Source organism: Nerophis ophidion, linkage group LG23 (genome assembly GCF_033978795.1).
Source record: "Nerophis ophidion isolate RoL-2023_Sa linkage group LG23, RoL_Noph_v1.0, whole genome shotgun sequence".
NCBI lineage: Eukaryota > Metazoa > Chordata > Actinopteri > Syngnathiformes > Syngnathidae > Nerophis > Nerophis ophidion.
The window spans coordinates 40,855,300-40,871,595 of NC_084633.1; the positions used below are offsets into that span (position 1 = coordinate 40,855,300).

General features: G+C 42.3%; 1 protein-coding gene across 1 annotated transcript; it reads right to left on the bottom strand.

The window, feature by feature from the left end:
* Nucleotides 1-5,051: 5,051 nt before the first annotated feature.
* LOC133541298 (GTPase IMAP family member 7-like) lies at nucleotides 5,052-10,345 on the bottom strand. The gene is made up of 2 exons (XM_061884628.1): nucleotides 10,210-10,345; nucleotides 5,052-7,445 (listed from the first exon to the last, which is right to left on the bottom strand). The coding sequence occupies exons 1-2, from the start codon at nucleotides 10,268-10,270 to the stop codon at nucleotides 6,421-6,423; spliced, it is 1,086 nt and encodes a 361-aa protein (XP_061740612.1). The 5' UTR covers nucleotides 10,271-10,345; the 3' UTR covers nucleotides 5,052-6,420.
* Between the last annotated feature and the right edge of the window lie 5,951 nt (nucleotides 10,346-16,296).

The window sequence follows — 16,296 nt, forward strand, 5'->3', positions numbered from 1 at the left end:
ATAGTAATTCAAATGTTTTCTTCAATGAACAATGGTAAGAAGGCCTAGATTCCGATACTAGTCCAATACCGGAGCTCTATTTCTTTAAATATTAATTATACAATCATTATTTGGATTTTATTTAGCGTCGCCGTGAATGAAAATTAGCTGAATTTATTTAAGTCCCATTGTTTTAGTGTTACTGATTATTGTTGGTCTCCTGGTTAGAAGAGCTGCTGCAGCTCAATAAAATGCTCTTAAAAGTTAATAATCCTCGCCTATATGGCGGGAAATAAACTACCGTCTTTTCCCAGACTATAGAACATACCGGACTATAAGCCACACCCATTCCATTTTACAAAGAAAAAAAAGTTTCCATACAAAATAATGCAGAAATAAATGTTGTGAAATGATTTATTTACACAGAAATATTTAGTAAATTTGTATTTACATAACTGAATTGTTTCCAAACGGTTTCCGTAACAGGGCAGTAAAACGGCTGATCAAACAAAACAGAAGTCATGGTCATGGACCCACTAGCTGCGCAAGCTAGCTCCCCAATCAGCTAAACAGACTCAATAACTCCACGCTGACGTTTTGGGGAATTTACTGAGGAATTTGTGAAAAAAGAATGTAAACTCATAAACGTGTTAGCATATTAGGTAATGCTAATGACCCTAGCTTGATTAGATTACAATATCAGGTACAAATATGCGGGAAAACACTCCTACAGACATCGCACATGGGACGCTTTCGTAAGTAAGAATTGTTTTAGTTATATTGTAAAACTCACACACGTTGCTTGGAGTGATAATGAAGAATCCATACGAGTAGAAACGCTATGGACGGCTGGAACGCGGGATGATGCAGTACCTGCAGTGAGTGAACCGGACTTGAAAATGGTGCCACAGCACAGACAATAACACAACATTTAATTTGGTGTGTTATTTACTTGTTTGTTTTTAAATGAAAATAACTATATTTATATAGTGCTTTTTTTTCTAGTGACTCACTTTGCATAGTGAAAGCCAATATCTAAGTTACATTTAAACCAGTGTTGGTGTCACTGGGAGCAGGTGGGTCAAGTGTCTTGCCCAAGGACACAACGGCAGCGACTAGGATGGTGGAAGCGGGGATCGACCCTGGAACCCTCAAGTTGCTGGCACGGCCACTCTAGCAACCGAGCGATACCGTTCAACTTTTTGCGTTGCGGCCGTCGTCAAATAAAAATCTATTAATCAGCTACACTGTTTTATAAGCCGCGGGGTTCAAAGCGTAAGAAAATAGTTTAACGTTTTTTTTTGTTTTTTTATTTGTTTTTTTTTTCAAGTAGCGGCTTGTAGTCCGGAATAGTCATACCAAAGACTATAAAAAAAGGGACCCATTACCTCCCTGCTCGGCACTCAGCATCAAGGCCTGTAACTGGGGGTTAAATCACCAAAAATGATTCCTGGGCGCGGCCACCATTGCTGCTCACTGCTCCCCTCACCACCCAGGGGGTGAACAAGGGGATGGGTCAAATGCAGAGGACAAATTTCACCACTCTTAGTGTGTGTGTGACTATCATTGGTACTTGAACTTTAACGATACATTCCTTTACAAGTACTATTATCACTGGAGGAATAGCTAAACATGCGACGCACCGAGCAAGAGAGCAGACTGAGACAAGAAAGCCATGCTAACCGCTAGGCTAGCATGAATGTATATCAGGGGTCAGCAACCTTTTTGAAAGCAAGAGCTACTTCTTGGGTACTGATTAATGCCAAGGGCTACCAGTTTGATACACACTTAAATAAATTGCCAGAAATAGCCAATTTGCTCAATTTATCTTTAGTAAATAAATCTATATATATATAAAAAATGGGTATTTCTGTCTGTCATTCCGTCGTATATTTTTTTTCCTTTTACGGAAGGTTTTTTTTGTAGAGAATAAATAATGAAAAAAACACTTAATTGAATGGTTTAAAAGAGGAGAAAACAAGAAAAAAATTAAAATTAAATTTGGAAAAACAGTTTATCTTCAATTTCGACTTTTTAAAAAATTCAACCGAAAAAAAGAAGAGAAAAACTAGCTAATTCGAATCTTTTTTTAAAAATGTAAAAAATAATTTATGGAACATCATTAGTAATTTTTCCTGACTAAGATTAATTTTAGAATTTTAAAGACATGTTTTAAATAGGTTAAAATCCAATCTGCATTTTGTTAGAATATATAACAAATTGGACCAAGCTATATTTCTAACAAAGACAAATCATTATTTCTTCTAGATTTTCCAGAACAAATATTTTAAAAGAAATTCAAAAGACTTTGAAATAAGATTTAAATTAGATTTTACAGATTTTCTAGATTTGCCAGAATAATTTTTTTGAATTATAATCATAATAAGTTTGAAGAAATATTTCACAAATATTTTTTGTCGAAAAAACAGAAGCTAAAATGAAGAATTAAATTAAAATGTAATTATTATTCTTTACAATCAAAAAAATAAATCTACTTGAACTCTGATTTAAATTGTCAGGACAGAAGAGAAGGGAATTAAAAAGGTAAAAATGTATATGTGTTTAAAAATAATATTTAAGGTTGTATTTTTTCTCTAAAATTGTCTTTCTGAAAGTTATAAGAAGCAAAGTTTAAAAAAAAAAAAGAATTTATTTAAACAAGTGAAGACCAAGTCTTTAAAATATTTTCTTGGATTTTCAAATTCTATTTGAGTTTTGTCTCTCTTAGAATTAAAAATGTCCAGCAAAGCGAGACCAGCTTGCTAATAAATAAATACAATTTAAAAAATAGAGGCAGCTCACTGGTAAGTGCTGCTATTTGAGCTATTTTTAGAACAGGCCAGCGGGCGACTCATCTGGTCCTTACGGGCCACCTGGTGCCCGCCTTGGTGACCCCTGCTGTACAATAACAGAATAGCCAGAATGAGGTCAGAGCGGAGAGTAACGAGGAAGTTTGGCAGAATATGCGTACGGCAACAAGACTTGTTGTAGTTGTGGTGCTGGCTGCAAACTGGAATGAAGTTCTGGAATGGCGGTGTGTGGTTATGTGTGTTATGTGTGTGGTTATGATGCATTATTGTGACACGCCTCCTTTTACGGGAACCCAGTATAGATGCTGGCAGACGTTAAAAGCACAGGCATGGTATCATAAAACTCCGCAGTTTGGATCAGAATTTCTCTCGGTCCGTAAATCACGCTGGTACCCGGTAGTGATACTGGATCAATCACCAAGTGCCTCCTTGGATCGTTCATCTGACGCTCCTTGTTTTTCTATGTTCAACCTTTGAAAACTGCCTGGTTACTGTTTTATATATTTCTTACATATTATAATATCTGCATGAAGACTTCACTAAGGGCAAACATGAAACTTGGATCAATCAGCAATAAGAGACTTTATTATATTTGATCATGTTGCTGCTCACTAATTGTTGGGTCAGGGAAATAAGAACATGGACAATGTTGGCTGTTTGGATTTTTATTACACTTTATAAATGTGTTTTTCCTCATGAAATGAAGTGGTCTTTTTTTTTGTGACTTGGCAACATGGTGGTCTTGACATAGTGAATATTTCAAACCAACCCCGTTTCCATATGAGTAGGAAATTTGTGTTGGATGTAAATATAAACAGATTACAATGATTTGCAAATCCTTTTCAAGCCATATTCAGTTGAATATGCTACAAAGACAACATATTTGATGTTCAAACTGATAATCATTAACTTTAGAATTTGATGCCAGCAACACGTGACAAAGAAGTTGGGAAAGGTGGCAATAAATACTGATAAAGTTGAGGAATGCTCATCAAATACTTATTTGGAACATCCCACAGGTGTGCAGGCTAATTGGGAACAGGTGGGTGCCATGATTGGCTATAAAAACAGCTTCCCAAAAAATGCTCAGTCTTTCACAAGAAAGGATGGGGCGAGGTACACCCCTTTGTCCACAACTGTGTGAGCAAATAGTCAAACAGTTTAAGAACAACCTTTCTCAAAGTGCAATTGCAAGAAATTTAGGGATTTCAACATCTACGCTCCATAATATCATCAAAAGGTTCAGAGAATCTGGAGAAATCACTCCACGTAAGCGGCATGGCCGGAAACCAACATTGAATGACCGTGACCTTCCATCCCTCAGACGGCACTGTATCAAAAACCGACATCAATCTCTAAAGGATATCACCACATGGGCTCAGGAACACTTCAGAAAACCACTGTCACTAAATACAGTATGTCGCTACATCTGTAAGTGCAAGTTAAAGCTCTACTATGCAAAGCGAAAGCCATTTATCAACAACATCCAGAAACGCCGCCGGCTTCTCTGGGCCCGATATCATCTAAGATGGGCTGATGCAAAGTGGAAAAGTCGTCTGTGGTCTGACGAGTCCACATTTCAAATTGTTTTTGGAAATATTGGACATCGTGTCATCCGGACCAAAGGGGAAGCGAACCATCCAGACTGTTATCCACGCAAAGTGGAAAAGCCAGCATGTGTGATGGTATGGGGGTGCATTAGTGCCCAAGGCATGGGTAACTTACACATCTGTGAAGGCACCATTAATGCTGAAAGGTACATACAGGTTTTGGAACAACATATGCTGCCATCTAAGCGCCGTCTTTTTCATGGACGCCCCTGCTTATTTCAGCAAGACAATGCCAAGCCACATTCAGCACGTGTTACAACAGCGTGGCTTCGTAAAAAAAGAGCGCGAGTACTTTCCTGGCCCGCCTGCAGTCCAGACCTGTCTCCCATGGAAAATGTGTGGCGCATTATGAAGCGTAAAATAGGACAGCGGAGACCCCGGACTGTTGAAGGACTGAAGCTCTACATAAAACAAGAATGGGAAAGAATTCCACTTTCAAAGCTTCAACAATTAGTTTCCTCAGTTCCCAAACGTTTATTGAGTGTTGTTAAAAGAAAAGGTGATGTAACACAGTGGTGAACATGCCCTTTCCCAACTACTTTGGCACGTGTTGCAGCCATGGATCAGTTTGAACATCAAATATGTTGTCTTTGTAGCATATTCAACTGAATATGGGTTGAAAAGGATTTGCAAATCATTGTATTCTGTTTATATTTACATCTAACACAATTTCCCAACTCATATGTGTCAGGCTCAGACTGTGGATGTTTGTGCTTCCTCGATGCAAGGATGATGTAGGACTAGTCAGGCATGAATGTAAGTACATGATATTTATTAAATAAACAAACAAACTACAAAAAGGCAAACCAAGGATGTGCTCTGTGGCGGATAATAATCTATACAAAACTTAAAACAAAACCGCACCATGGCATGACTATATACAAACAAAGCAAAACTAGCACTGTGGCATAAATACACAAACTTACACGGCATGAACTGGACGAGGGCATGAAAGAGGTGCAGCATGGGTAGCGTGTGTGCGAGTGTGAAGATCCCAGACTGATGGACAGAAAGTAAAATGCTTAAATAGTAGCAGTGGTAATCAATCAATCAATGTTTATTTATATAGCCCCAAATCACAAATGTCTCAAAGGACTGCACAAACCATTACGACTACAACATCCTCGGAAGAACCCACAAAAGGGCAAGGAAAACTCACACCCAGTGGGCAGGGAGAATTCACATCCAGTGGGACGCCAGTGACAATGCTGACTATGAGAAACCTTGGAGAGGACCTCAGATGTGGGCAACCCCCCCCCCCCTCCCTCTAGGGGACCGAAAGCAATGGATGTCGAGCGGGTCTAACATGATACTGTGAAAGTTCAATCCATAGTGGCTCCAACACAGCCGCGAGAGTTCAGTTCAAAGCGGATCCAAGACAGCAGCCAGAGTCCCGTCCACAGGAAACCATCTCAAGCGGAGGCGGATCAGCAGCGTAGAGATGTCCCCAACCGATACACAGGCGAGCGGTCCATCCTGGGTCTCGACTCTGGACAGCCAGTACTTCATCCATGGTCATCGGACCACAAGGGAGGGGGGGACATAGGAGAAAAAAGAAAAGAAGCGGCAGATCAACTTGTCTAAAAAGGAGGTCTATTTAAAGGCTAGAGTATACAGATGAGTTTTAAGGTGAGACTTAAATGCTTCTACTCTAATGAAAAACAGGTGTGAGAGGCTGACGATTGGGGCGTGACTAGGGGAAACTGAGTAGCTATGGTAACAAACAAAACCCATCCATCCATCCATTTTCTACCGCTTGTCCCTTATGGGGGCGCTGGCGCCTATCTCAGCTTCAATCGGGCGGAAGGCGGGGTACACCCTGGACAAGTCGCCACCTCATCACAGATAGACAAAACCAGGAAGTGCAAAACGTGACTGAATGTCCAAAATCAAAACATAAGACGAGAAAACAAAACACGATCCAGGTGTGACGATATGTATTTTAGCACAAAATGGATGTCAGTTAGCACGCCGGGCCAGTTGTCGGGTTTTGACTGTCCTTGTTTCCAGTCCAGTGTCTCCTAGTGTAAGAAGGTTTTGCGGTGTTTGAACAGAACTTTACTTCCTTCTCTAACGGCTCCCCCAACTACCTTTGCGGCGGAACAGACGGAGAAGGGTGAGGTGACGAGAGCCGCCACCTTCTCCACCACCTTGATCTTCTCCACCACCTTGATCTTCTCCACCACCTTGACCTTCTTCCCGGCCTTCCCTTCTCTCGTTTCCGTGATCCCGGCCCCTTCTGCCGCTCCTTTCCCCAGCGCGGTCACCAGCTCGCACCAGAAGATCCTCTCCGACCTCCTCCTGGTCTCTTCTTCCTCCCTCCTGCTCTTCTCTACCTGCCGGTCCTTGTCCTCCATACACAGCCACGTATGTCCGCCGCCTTCCAGAATCCTCTCCTGTGCATCCGTGATGGCATCCACGGCCTCCTTGAACATGTCACCGCTGTAGCAGCCGCCGCCGTTGTCCGCCACCATCTTGTCTATCTTTGTCAAAAGGTGCTCCACCTGTGAACAGTTTTCCCGGTCGCTGTTGTCCAAGACGTGAAAGCCACCACGGCAGCTCCTGACGTACGCCGACAGCTCGTCGTTCTCCGCCAGACGCTCTTCTACGCTCTTGCCTCGGAGCTGATCCCCCCAGGTGAACAACGCCAAAGTAAACCTGGAGGCTCCGGGTCCGAACGTTGCCTTGATCCACTCCAGGCTGTCTTTCTCCTCCTGGGTGAACCTGCCGGGGTGCAGGGTCACCAAGATGGCGTGGGGTCCCGGGGAGGACAGGACTACACATTGTCCCAGCTCTGCTATGACGTCCTGAGTGGACATGTTGGTGTGGAAGAACCCAGGAGTGTCAACCACCGAGATGCACCTTCCGGCAGATGTCCCGGTCTGTTGGGTGCACCTGGTGGTGACCGAGCAGGGGGACTGGTCCGCCCTGAAGGCCGAGCTACCAAGGATGGTGTTGCCCGAGGAGCTTCTTCCTGATCCCGTCCTGCCGACGACAACAATCCTCAGCTCGGACTCCCTCGATGTGAGAAGAGAGACATCGCAGGCTGTGGCAAAAACAGTAAATAGTGCATAATTATTTTAATGATTTAGGAACTGTGTCACACATCCTGAGTCTACAGTGATGACTAGAATTGGGTAATACAAACCCTGTTTCCATATGAGTTGGGAAATTGTGTTAGAAGTAAATATAAACAGAATACAATGATTTGCAAATCATTTTCAAGCCATATTCAGTTGAATATGCTACAAAGACAACATATTTGATGTTCAAACTCATAAACTTTTTTTTTTTTTTTTTTTACAAATAATCATTAACTTTAGAATTTGATGCCAGCAACACGTGACAAAGAAGTTGTGAAAGGTGGCAATAAATACTGATAAAGTTGAGGAATGCTCATCAAATACTTATGTGGAACATCCCACAGGTGTGCAGGCTAATTGGGAACAGGTGGGTGCCATGATTGGGTATAAAAACAGCTTCCCAAAAAAATGCTCAGTCTTTCACAAGAAAGGATGGGGCGAGGTACACCCCTTTGTCCACAACTGTGTGAGCAAATAGTCAAACAGTTTAAGAACAACCTTTCTCAAAGTGACATTGCAAGAAATTTAGGGATTTCAACATCTACGCTCCATAATATCATCAAAAGGTTCTGAGAATCTGGAGAAATCACTCGGAAACCAACATTGAATGACCGTGACCTTCCATCCCTCGGACAGCACTGTATCAAAAACCGACATCAATCTCTAAAGGATATCACCACATGGGCTCAGGAACACTTCAGAAAACCACTGTCACTAAATACAGTTGGTCGCTACATCTCTAAGTACAAGTTAAAACTCTACTATGCAAAGCGAAAGCTACTCAACAAAGCCATTTATCAACAACATCCAGAAACGCTGCCGGCTTCTCTGGGCCCGAGATAATCTAAGATGGACTGATGCAAAGTGGAAAAGTGTTCTGTGGTCTGACGAGTCCACATTTCAAATTGTTTTTGGAAATATTGGACATCGTGTCATCCGAACCAAAGGGGAAGCGAACCATCCAGACTGTTATCGACGCAAAGTTGAAAAGCCAGCATGTGTGATGGTATGGGGGTGCATTAGTGCCCAAGGCATGGGTAACTTACACATCTGTGAAGGCACCATTAATGCTGAAAGGTACATACAGGTTTTGGAACAACATATGCTGCCATCTAAGCGCCGTCTTTTTCATGGACGCCCCTGCTTATTTCAGCAAGACATTGCCAAGCCACATTCAGCACGTGTTACAACAGCATAGCTTTGTAAAAAAAGAGTGTGGGTACTTTCCTGGCCCGCCTGCAGTCCAGACCTGTCTCCCATGGAAAATGTGTGGCGCATTATGAAGCGTAAAATAGGACAGCGGAGAACCCGGACTGTTGAAGGACTGAAGCTCTACATAAAACAAGAATGGGAAAGAATTCCACTTTCAAAGCTACAACAATTAGTTTCCTCAGTTCCCAAACGTTTATTGAGTGTTGTTAAAAGAAAAGGTGATGTAACACAGTGGTGAACATGCCCTTTCCCAACTACTTTGGCACGTGTTGCAGCCATGAAATTCTAAGTTAATGATTATTTGCAAAAAAAAAAAAAAAAAAGCTTATGAGTTTGAACATCAAATATGTTGTCTTTGTAGCATATTCAACTGAATATGGGTTGAACAGGATTTGCAAATCATTGTATTCTGTTTATATTTACATCTAACACAATTTCCCAACTCATATGGAAGCGTGGTTTGTAGTTGGTGTGTGAGTCTTTGGTCACCCAACAATTTGATATTATTCTGATTCCTGCGGTGACCCGGCAGGCACAAGACATTGATACAACGTTGATTATACATACATGTCCTTTAAAAGTGACTTTGGAGCAACGTAGCAAAATAGTTAATTTTGACCGTCTTTGTTTCCATTTTTTTTTTTTTTTTTTGGTTACAACTCAATTCATTGTCCAGTTCTGAGACGGGATCGATTGCTTCAGTCTTAGTTTACCTGAAGTGAGTCTTTAGTTATAAAAAACAAAGAACATTGGAAGTGAATACACACTGAATATTTATCCTTTTGGTTTTTTCTCCACTGTATTCAAAAACACTGAATTTTGACAAATGGAATCTGGACAGAACATACATTTTAGTCGCGACTTTTGAATCAATTAACTGATTGTAAAAAAAAAAATTAAATTCACAAATTGAAAACTAAAACAATTGAGTTACATAAATGGAGTGTAGCCTCCACAGTTTGCCACCAGGGGGTGCTATCTGCTCTACTGTGACGAGGCCAGTAAGAAGAAGAAACCTTTAATAAATAATGTAGACACAGGTGTGTTAATTTAAGGAAAAAACACGTTCGGCAGCGACCACCTGCCTCGCCCTGCAAACACGAACACAGGTAACGTTTTGCTTATTCCCCGATATACAAACGCGCTCTTATTTTGAAAATACCGATTTGACGTCACTGCTCACGCGGTGGGTCCGTCAATAAGGTGTACCTAATGTTATGACCTGCAGCAATGTCCTCAAAACACGGAAACTCTTCTTTTCGAGCCTAAATTCGTCCGCAGTGACGTAACATGACGTCATCACTAAATAAGAACGGCCTTCCATTTGTTCGCGTTGCTTTAATAAATGATAGCAGTGAAATACAATAACAAAACATGTTATCAACGTATTCCTAAGTGCCGCCTGGCATAACTTCAACACGTCATCCACTTCCTGTTGGCGTGTGTGTCACAATAATAGTACCGTGGTGCAACATTCTCTAATGACGCCGTGCACCAATACTGTACTTACTGTACCTGCGGGTGACGCAGCACTTTGGGCGGCGGCAGATGTGCTGCATCCGGACTCAGCAGCCATGTTGACAAATTAATAAACAATAATAATAATAATATTAATCCTCATGTGCAGCAGTTGAATGAGAGGAATGCGGCTTTCCTTACGTCACGCCTGCAGTGACGTACTGAGGCCACAGGGGGGTGGTCAAGTACCAGAGGTGGGCGGACCGATCTAAATATCCATAGTGTCGACTGTCGATACCATGAATTGATTAACGTGGACAAGTTGAAAAACTTATTGGGGTGTTAGCATTTAGTGGTCAATTGTAGGGAATATGTACTGTACTGTGCACTCTTTCTTTCTTTTCTTTTCTTTTTTTAGTTTATTTGGAACATGACATACATACATTATACATCAGGTCATTTCATCATTTCGCAATACATCATGTCCGAAAAGGAGTAGGAAGAAGCACAGCTTATTTAATCCTACCCCTTTTCCACTTCAGAGCGCCCACAAATATTTACATTCATTCACTGACCTTCTTTACAGAAAAAATATCAAAATAGCAAAATGACGTCTGTGAGTAACACAGCAGTTTTGTAACATGTACTTAATTATTTCAGTCATTATTAACATACTAAGATGAAGAATATCTTATTTTCAATAAGTTTGAAAGTGTTTCTCATAATACTTCTTCTTTGTACTTTGTAAGCACTATTAATTTAAACATCCTCTTAAACTGGATCATATCAGTACAATCTTTAACTTCTTTACTTAATCCATTCCATAATTTAATCCCACATACTGATATGCTAAAAGTTTTAAGTGTTGTACGTGCATACAAATGTTTTAAGTTAGATTTTCCTCTAAGGTTATATTTCTCCTCTTTAGTTGAGAAGAATTGTTGTACATTCTTTGCTAGCAGGTTATAATTTACTTTCAAACGTTATCTCCTCTGAGCCCGTTTGTCGTTTCGGCCTCAAACTCGCACAGGAGAGACTTTTAACCCTTCTGATTAAAAGTTATTGAAAGAGTTTTGATAAGTTCTCCGGTTTGGATTTTACGCGCCTTCAAAAAAACCCTGCGCAAATTTTCCTAAGAAATGCAATTTTTGCTTCTTTGAGCTGTAATTTGACCCCCTTAAAATGCTTCAAAGTGCAAGTTAAAGCTCTACTATGCCAAGCGAAAGCCATTTATCAACAACATCCAAAAACGCCGATCTATAATTTCAACCCCTTAACATAATTCAAAACTCACCAAATTTTACACACACATCAGGACTGGCAAAAATTGCCATCTGATAAAAAACCAAACCCCAAAAATCAAATTTGCGCTCTAACGCCCCCTAGGAAAATACCCAGGCAAAACTGCTTGTTACTTCTGTTAGGAATGTCGTAGAGACATGAAACAAAAACCTCTATGTAGGTCTGACTAAGATCAGGGTTTGAGAAGCGGTGGCAGCAACCAAAGGCGGACCCGACCAATGCTGCTTGCAGCTTTAATTATTATTATTCTTTATTATTATGTTTTGGACACTCGGGTGAAGAGAGGGGCGGAGCTTTCTACTGATCACTACCTGGTGGTGAGTTGGCTGCGATGGTGGGGGAGGATGCCGGACCGACCTGGGAGGCCCAAATGCATTGTGAGGGTCTGCTGGGAGTCTCCTGTCAGAGAAAGTTTCAATTCCCACCTCCGGAAGAACTTCAAACATGTCACGAGGGAGGTGCTGGACATTGAGTCCGAGTGGACCATGTTCCGCACCTCTATTGTCGAGGCGGCTGATCGGAGCTGTGGCCCCAAGGTAGTTGGTGCTTGTCGGGGCGGCAATCCTAAAATCCCTTGGTGGACACCAGCGGTGAGGGATGCCGTCAAGCTGAAGAAGGAGTCCTATTGGGTCCTTTTGGCTCATAAGACTCCAGAGGCAGTGGACGGGTACCGACAGGCCACAGCTTCAGCGGTCGCGGAGGCATAAACTCGGACATGGGAGGAGTTCGGGGAAGCCATGGAAAACGACTTCCGGACGGCTTCGAAGCGATTCTGGACCACCGTCCGCCGCCTCAGGAAGGGGAAGCAGTGCACTATCAACACCGTGTATGGTGCGGATGGTGTTCTGCTGACCTCAACTACAGATGTTGTGGATAGGTGGAAGGAGTACTTTGAAGACCTCCTCAATCCCACCAACACGTCTTCCTATGAGGAAGCAGTGCCTGGGGAATCTGTGGTGGACTCTCCTATTTCTGGGGCTGAGGTCGCTGAGGTAGTTAAAAAGCTCCTCGGCGGCAAGGCCCCGGGGGTGGACGAGATCCGCCCGGAGTTCCTTAAGGCTCTGGAGGCTGTGGGGCTGTCTTGGTTGACAAGACTCTGCAGCATCGCGTGGACATCGGGGGCGGTACCTCTGGATTGGCAGACCGGGGTGGTGGTTCCTCTCTTTAAGAAGGGGGACCGGAGGGTGTGTTCCAACTATCGTGGGATCACACTCCTCAGCCTTCCCGGTAAGGTTTATTCAGGTGTACTGGAGAGGAGGCTACGTCGGATAGTCCAACCTCGGATTCAGGAGGAACAGTGTGGTTTTCGTCCTGGTCGTGGAACTGTGGACCAGCTCTATACTCTCGGCAGGGTTCTTGAGGGTGCATGGGAGTTTGCCCAACCAGTCTACATGTGCTTTGTGGACTTGGAGAAGGCATTCGACCGTGTCCCTCGGGAAGTCCTGTGGGGAGTGCTCAGAGAGTATGGGGTATCGGACTGTCTTATTGTGGCGGTCCGTTCCCTGTATGATCAGTGCCAGAGCTTGGTCCACATTGCCGGCAGTAAGTCGAACACGTTTCCAGTGAGGGTTGGACTCCGCCAAGGCTGTCCTTTGTCACCCATTCTGTTCATAACTTTTATGGACAGAATTTCTAGGCGCAGTCAAGGCGTTGAGGGGTTCCGGTTTGGTGACAGCAGGATTAGGTCTCTGCTTTTTGCAGATGATGTGGTCCTGATGGCTTCATCTGACCGGGATCTTCAGCTCTCGCTGGATCGGTTCGCAGCCGAGTGTGAAGTGACCGGAATGAGAATCAGCACCTCCAAGTCCGAGTCCATGGTTCTCGCCCGGAAAAGGGTGGAATGCCGTCTCCGGGTTGGGGAGGAGACCCTGCCCCAAGTGGAGGAGTTCAAGTACCTAGGAGTCTTGTTCACGAGTGAGGGAAGAGTGGATGGTGAGATCGACAGGCGGATCGGTGCGGCGTCTTCAGTAATGCGGACGTTGTATCGATCCGTTGTGGTGAAGAAGGAGCTGAGCCGGAAGGCAAAGCTCTCAATTTACCGGTCGATCTACGTTCCCATCCTCACCTATGGTCATGAGCTTTGGGTCATGACCGAAAGGATAAGATCACGGGTACAAGCGGCCCAAATGAGTTTCCTCTCCCTTAGAGATAGGGTGAGAAGCTCTGCCATCCGGGAGGAACTCAAAGTAAAGCCGCTGCTCCTTCACATGGAGAGGAGCCAGATGAGGTGGTTCGGGCATCTGGTCAGGATGCCACCCGAACGCCTCCCTAGGGAGGTGTTTAGGGCACGTCCAACCGGTAGGAGGCCACGGGGAAGACCCAGGACACGTTGGGAAGACTATGTCTCCCGGCTGGCCTGGGAACGCCTCGGGATCCCCCGGGAAGAGCTTGACGAAGTGGCTGGGGAAAGGGAAGTCTGGGTTTCCCTGCTTGGGTTGTTGCCCCCGCGGCCCGACCTTGGATAAGCGGAAGAAAATGGATGGAAGATGGATGGATATTATTATTCCGCACCTTCGCACCCCAATTTGACCCCCTTAACATGCTTCAAAACTCACCAAATTTGACACACACGTCGGTCCGGCAAACCTTCCCAACTTATTAAGCATCCAAACCCCAAAAATCAAAATTGCGCGCTAGCGCCCCCTAGGAAAAAAAACCCAGACTGCTTGTAACTTCCGTTAGGAAGGTCATAGAGACATGGAACAAAAAACTTCTATGTAGGTCTGACTTAGACCTACATTTCCAATAAAAACTTCTATACCTAAAATCAACTGAAATTTTGCAAACACTCATTCAAAGCTTAAATATTTTTGACTCAATAAATAAAGGGTGTGTATGTTCTCTATATCCAACATTGTGTATTATTCTAATTGATCTTTTTTGTAACAGTTAACGAATGTAGCGCACATTTGTAGTTGTTTCCCCATATTTCTGCACAATAACTCAGATATGTAACACTAGCGAGCAGTAGAGAATATAAAGTGATTTTTGGCCCAGGACGTATTTTGCTTTATTCATTATTGAAATATTTTTTTCCACCTTATGTTGTATGTTTTGTATATGAGATTTCCAGTTCATTTTGTCATCTATTAATACTCCCAAAAATCTGGTTTCTTTTACCCTTTCGATATCTATTCCATCTATTTGTATTCGTGTATGATGCTCTTTTCTACTGTTAACAAATAGCATTATTTTAGTTTTACTGAGATTCAAGGATAGCCTGTTTTTATCAAACCATTTTTGAAATTTCTTCATTTCTTCCGTTATTATTTGTATTATCTTCTGTGTTTTCTCTCCTGAACAGAAAGCAGTTGTGTCGTCTGCAAATAAAACTAACTTCAAGTCTTTTGTAACTTTGCAAATATCGTTTATATAAAGATTGCACAATCTTGGTCCCAGTATTGATCCCTGGGGTACACCAGAAGAAAAAAACAATCAATCAAACTATGGGCAGTGTTAGTATCGGATCGATACTGGTGTGATGTCAATATTTTGTGTTCTCTTCCTTTTTGTTTCCTTTTTTTTTTTTAAACAAATATATTTTTTTATTGTTTTATGGCTCATATTGTTACATTGATGTTGTATGTAATCCGACAGAAGGGCTTTTAGACAAAAAAAAGATTTTATTTTTATTTTTGTACTATTATATAGATTAAACTAGTGATTACAGCAGGCCTAAGCAATTATTTTGACTCGGGGGCCAAATTTGGAGAAAAAAATGTGTCGCCGGTTTATCTATTTGTAGGAAAACTATTACAAAACCTCACAATAAATTACCATGAATTGATCAACGTGGACTCCGACTTAAACAAGTTGAAAAACTTATTGGGGTGTTTACCATTTTGAACACGTTACCTTTTATTTCTGTTTCTGTACTTTTTTTAGTCGAAATATGAATAAAACTGCAAGAAGCAGTTCTTTGTTTACGTTTTATACGTCACTCCATTTTTGACGTCATCCATCTTCTTCTTTTTAATAAATGCGCTCATGTCCATCATGTCTGTGGATGTGCTGCCCTCTCGTGGCCGTTTTTTAATGACATTGTAATTGTTTGTGTGAGTTTGGTTCAACGGGCTTCCGTAGCCAGTTAAGGCAGGCTAGCTTAGCTTAGCACAAGTGCAGAAGTCAGCAGTCATAAGTTGAATTCCACTCAGTTTGGAGAATAAATGCTCGTAAGTAGTTGAACTTAGTTGTTTTCTCAAAATGTCTTTCAATGGACGTTTGCAACACTTTAAAAAGATCGCGATTGCGATGCTAATTGTTGTTAGCCTGTCATTGGCAAAATACATTGTATGTTAGCAATGTGCTATTCCTGGCCATTAATTGCAGTAACTCAAGTTGACCACAAGATGGCGACAAAGTTGTCAGATTCTCCACCAGGGCTCACACACTGCGTGCAGGCGCCGTTTTCATTTCTTATTTTGGTCCCCCAAAAAAGTTTATTTGCATAATTTCTTCACACTTTAAGTGAATTTTTTTTGGGTTACTTTTTAATTCAAACTTGCTGGTAGAATATGGCTGGATGGATGGATTTATATTTAAAGGAATTGATGAGAAATGTATTTAAAAAAAAAAAAAAGGAAATGTACCATAATTCGAGCACACATTTGCATAAATTACCAACACATCTCCAGCTGGGATTTTGCGCCAGCACCAACGCTGCACGCCACGGAGGTCAAAGCGAATGACGTTTGCCATGGTAGTCTCGACAGTGACGGAGCAGGAGGGGGCTAGGAATATGTTTGCGGTAAAATTCCATGTGAGGCGCCGTTTTATTCATGAATTATTAAACAGTAATTACAGACGGATCACGTGCTGAGCATCCATAGGATTTGTGTGATT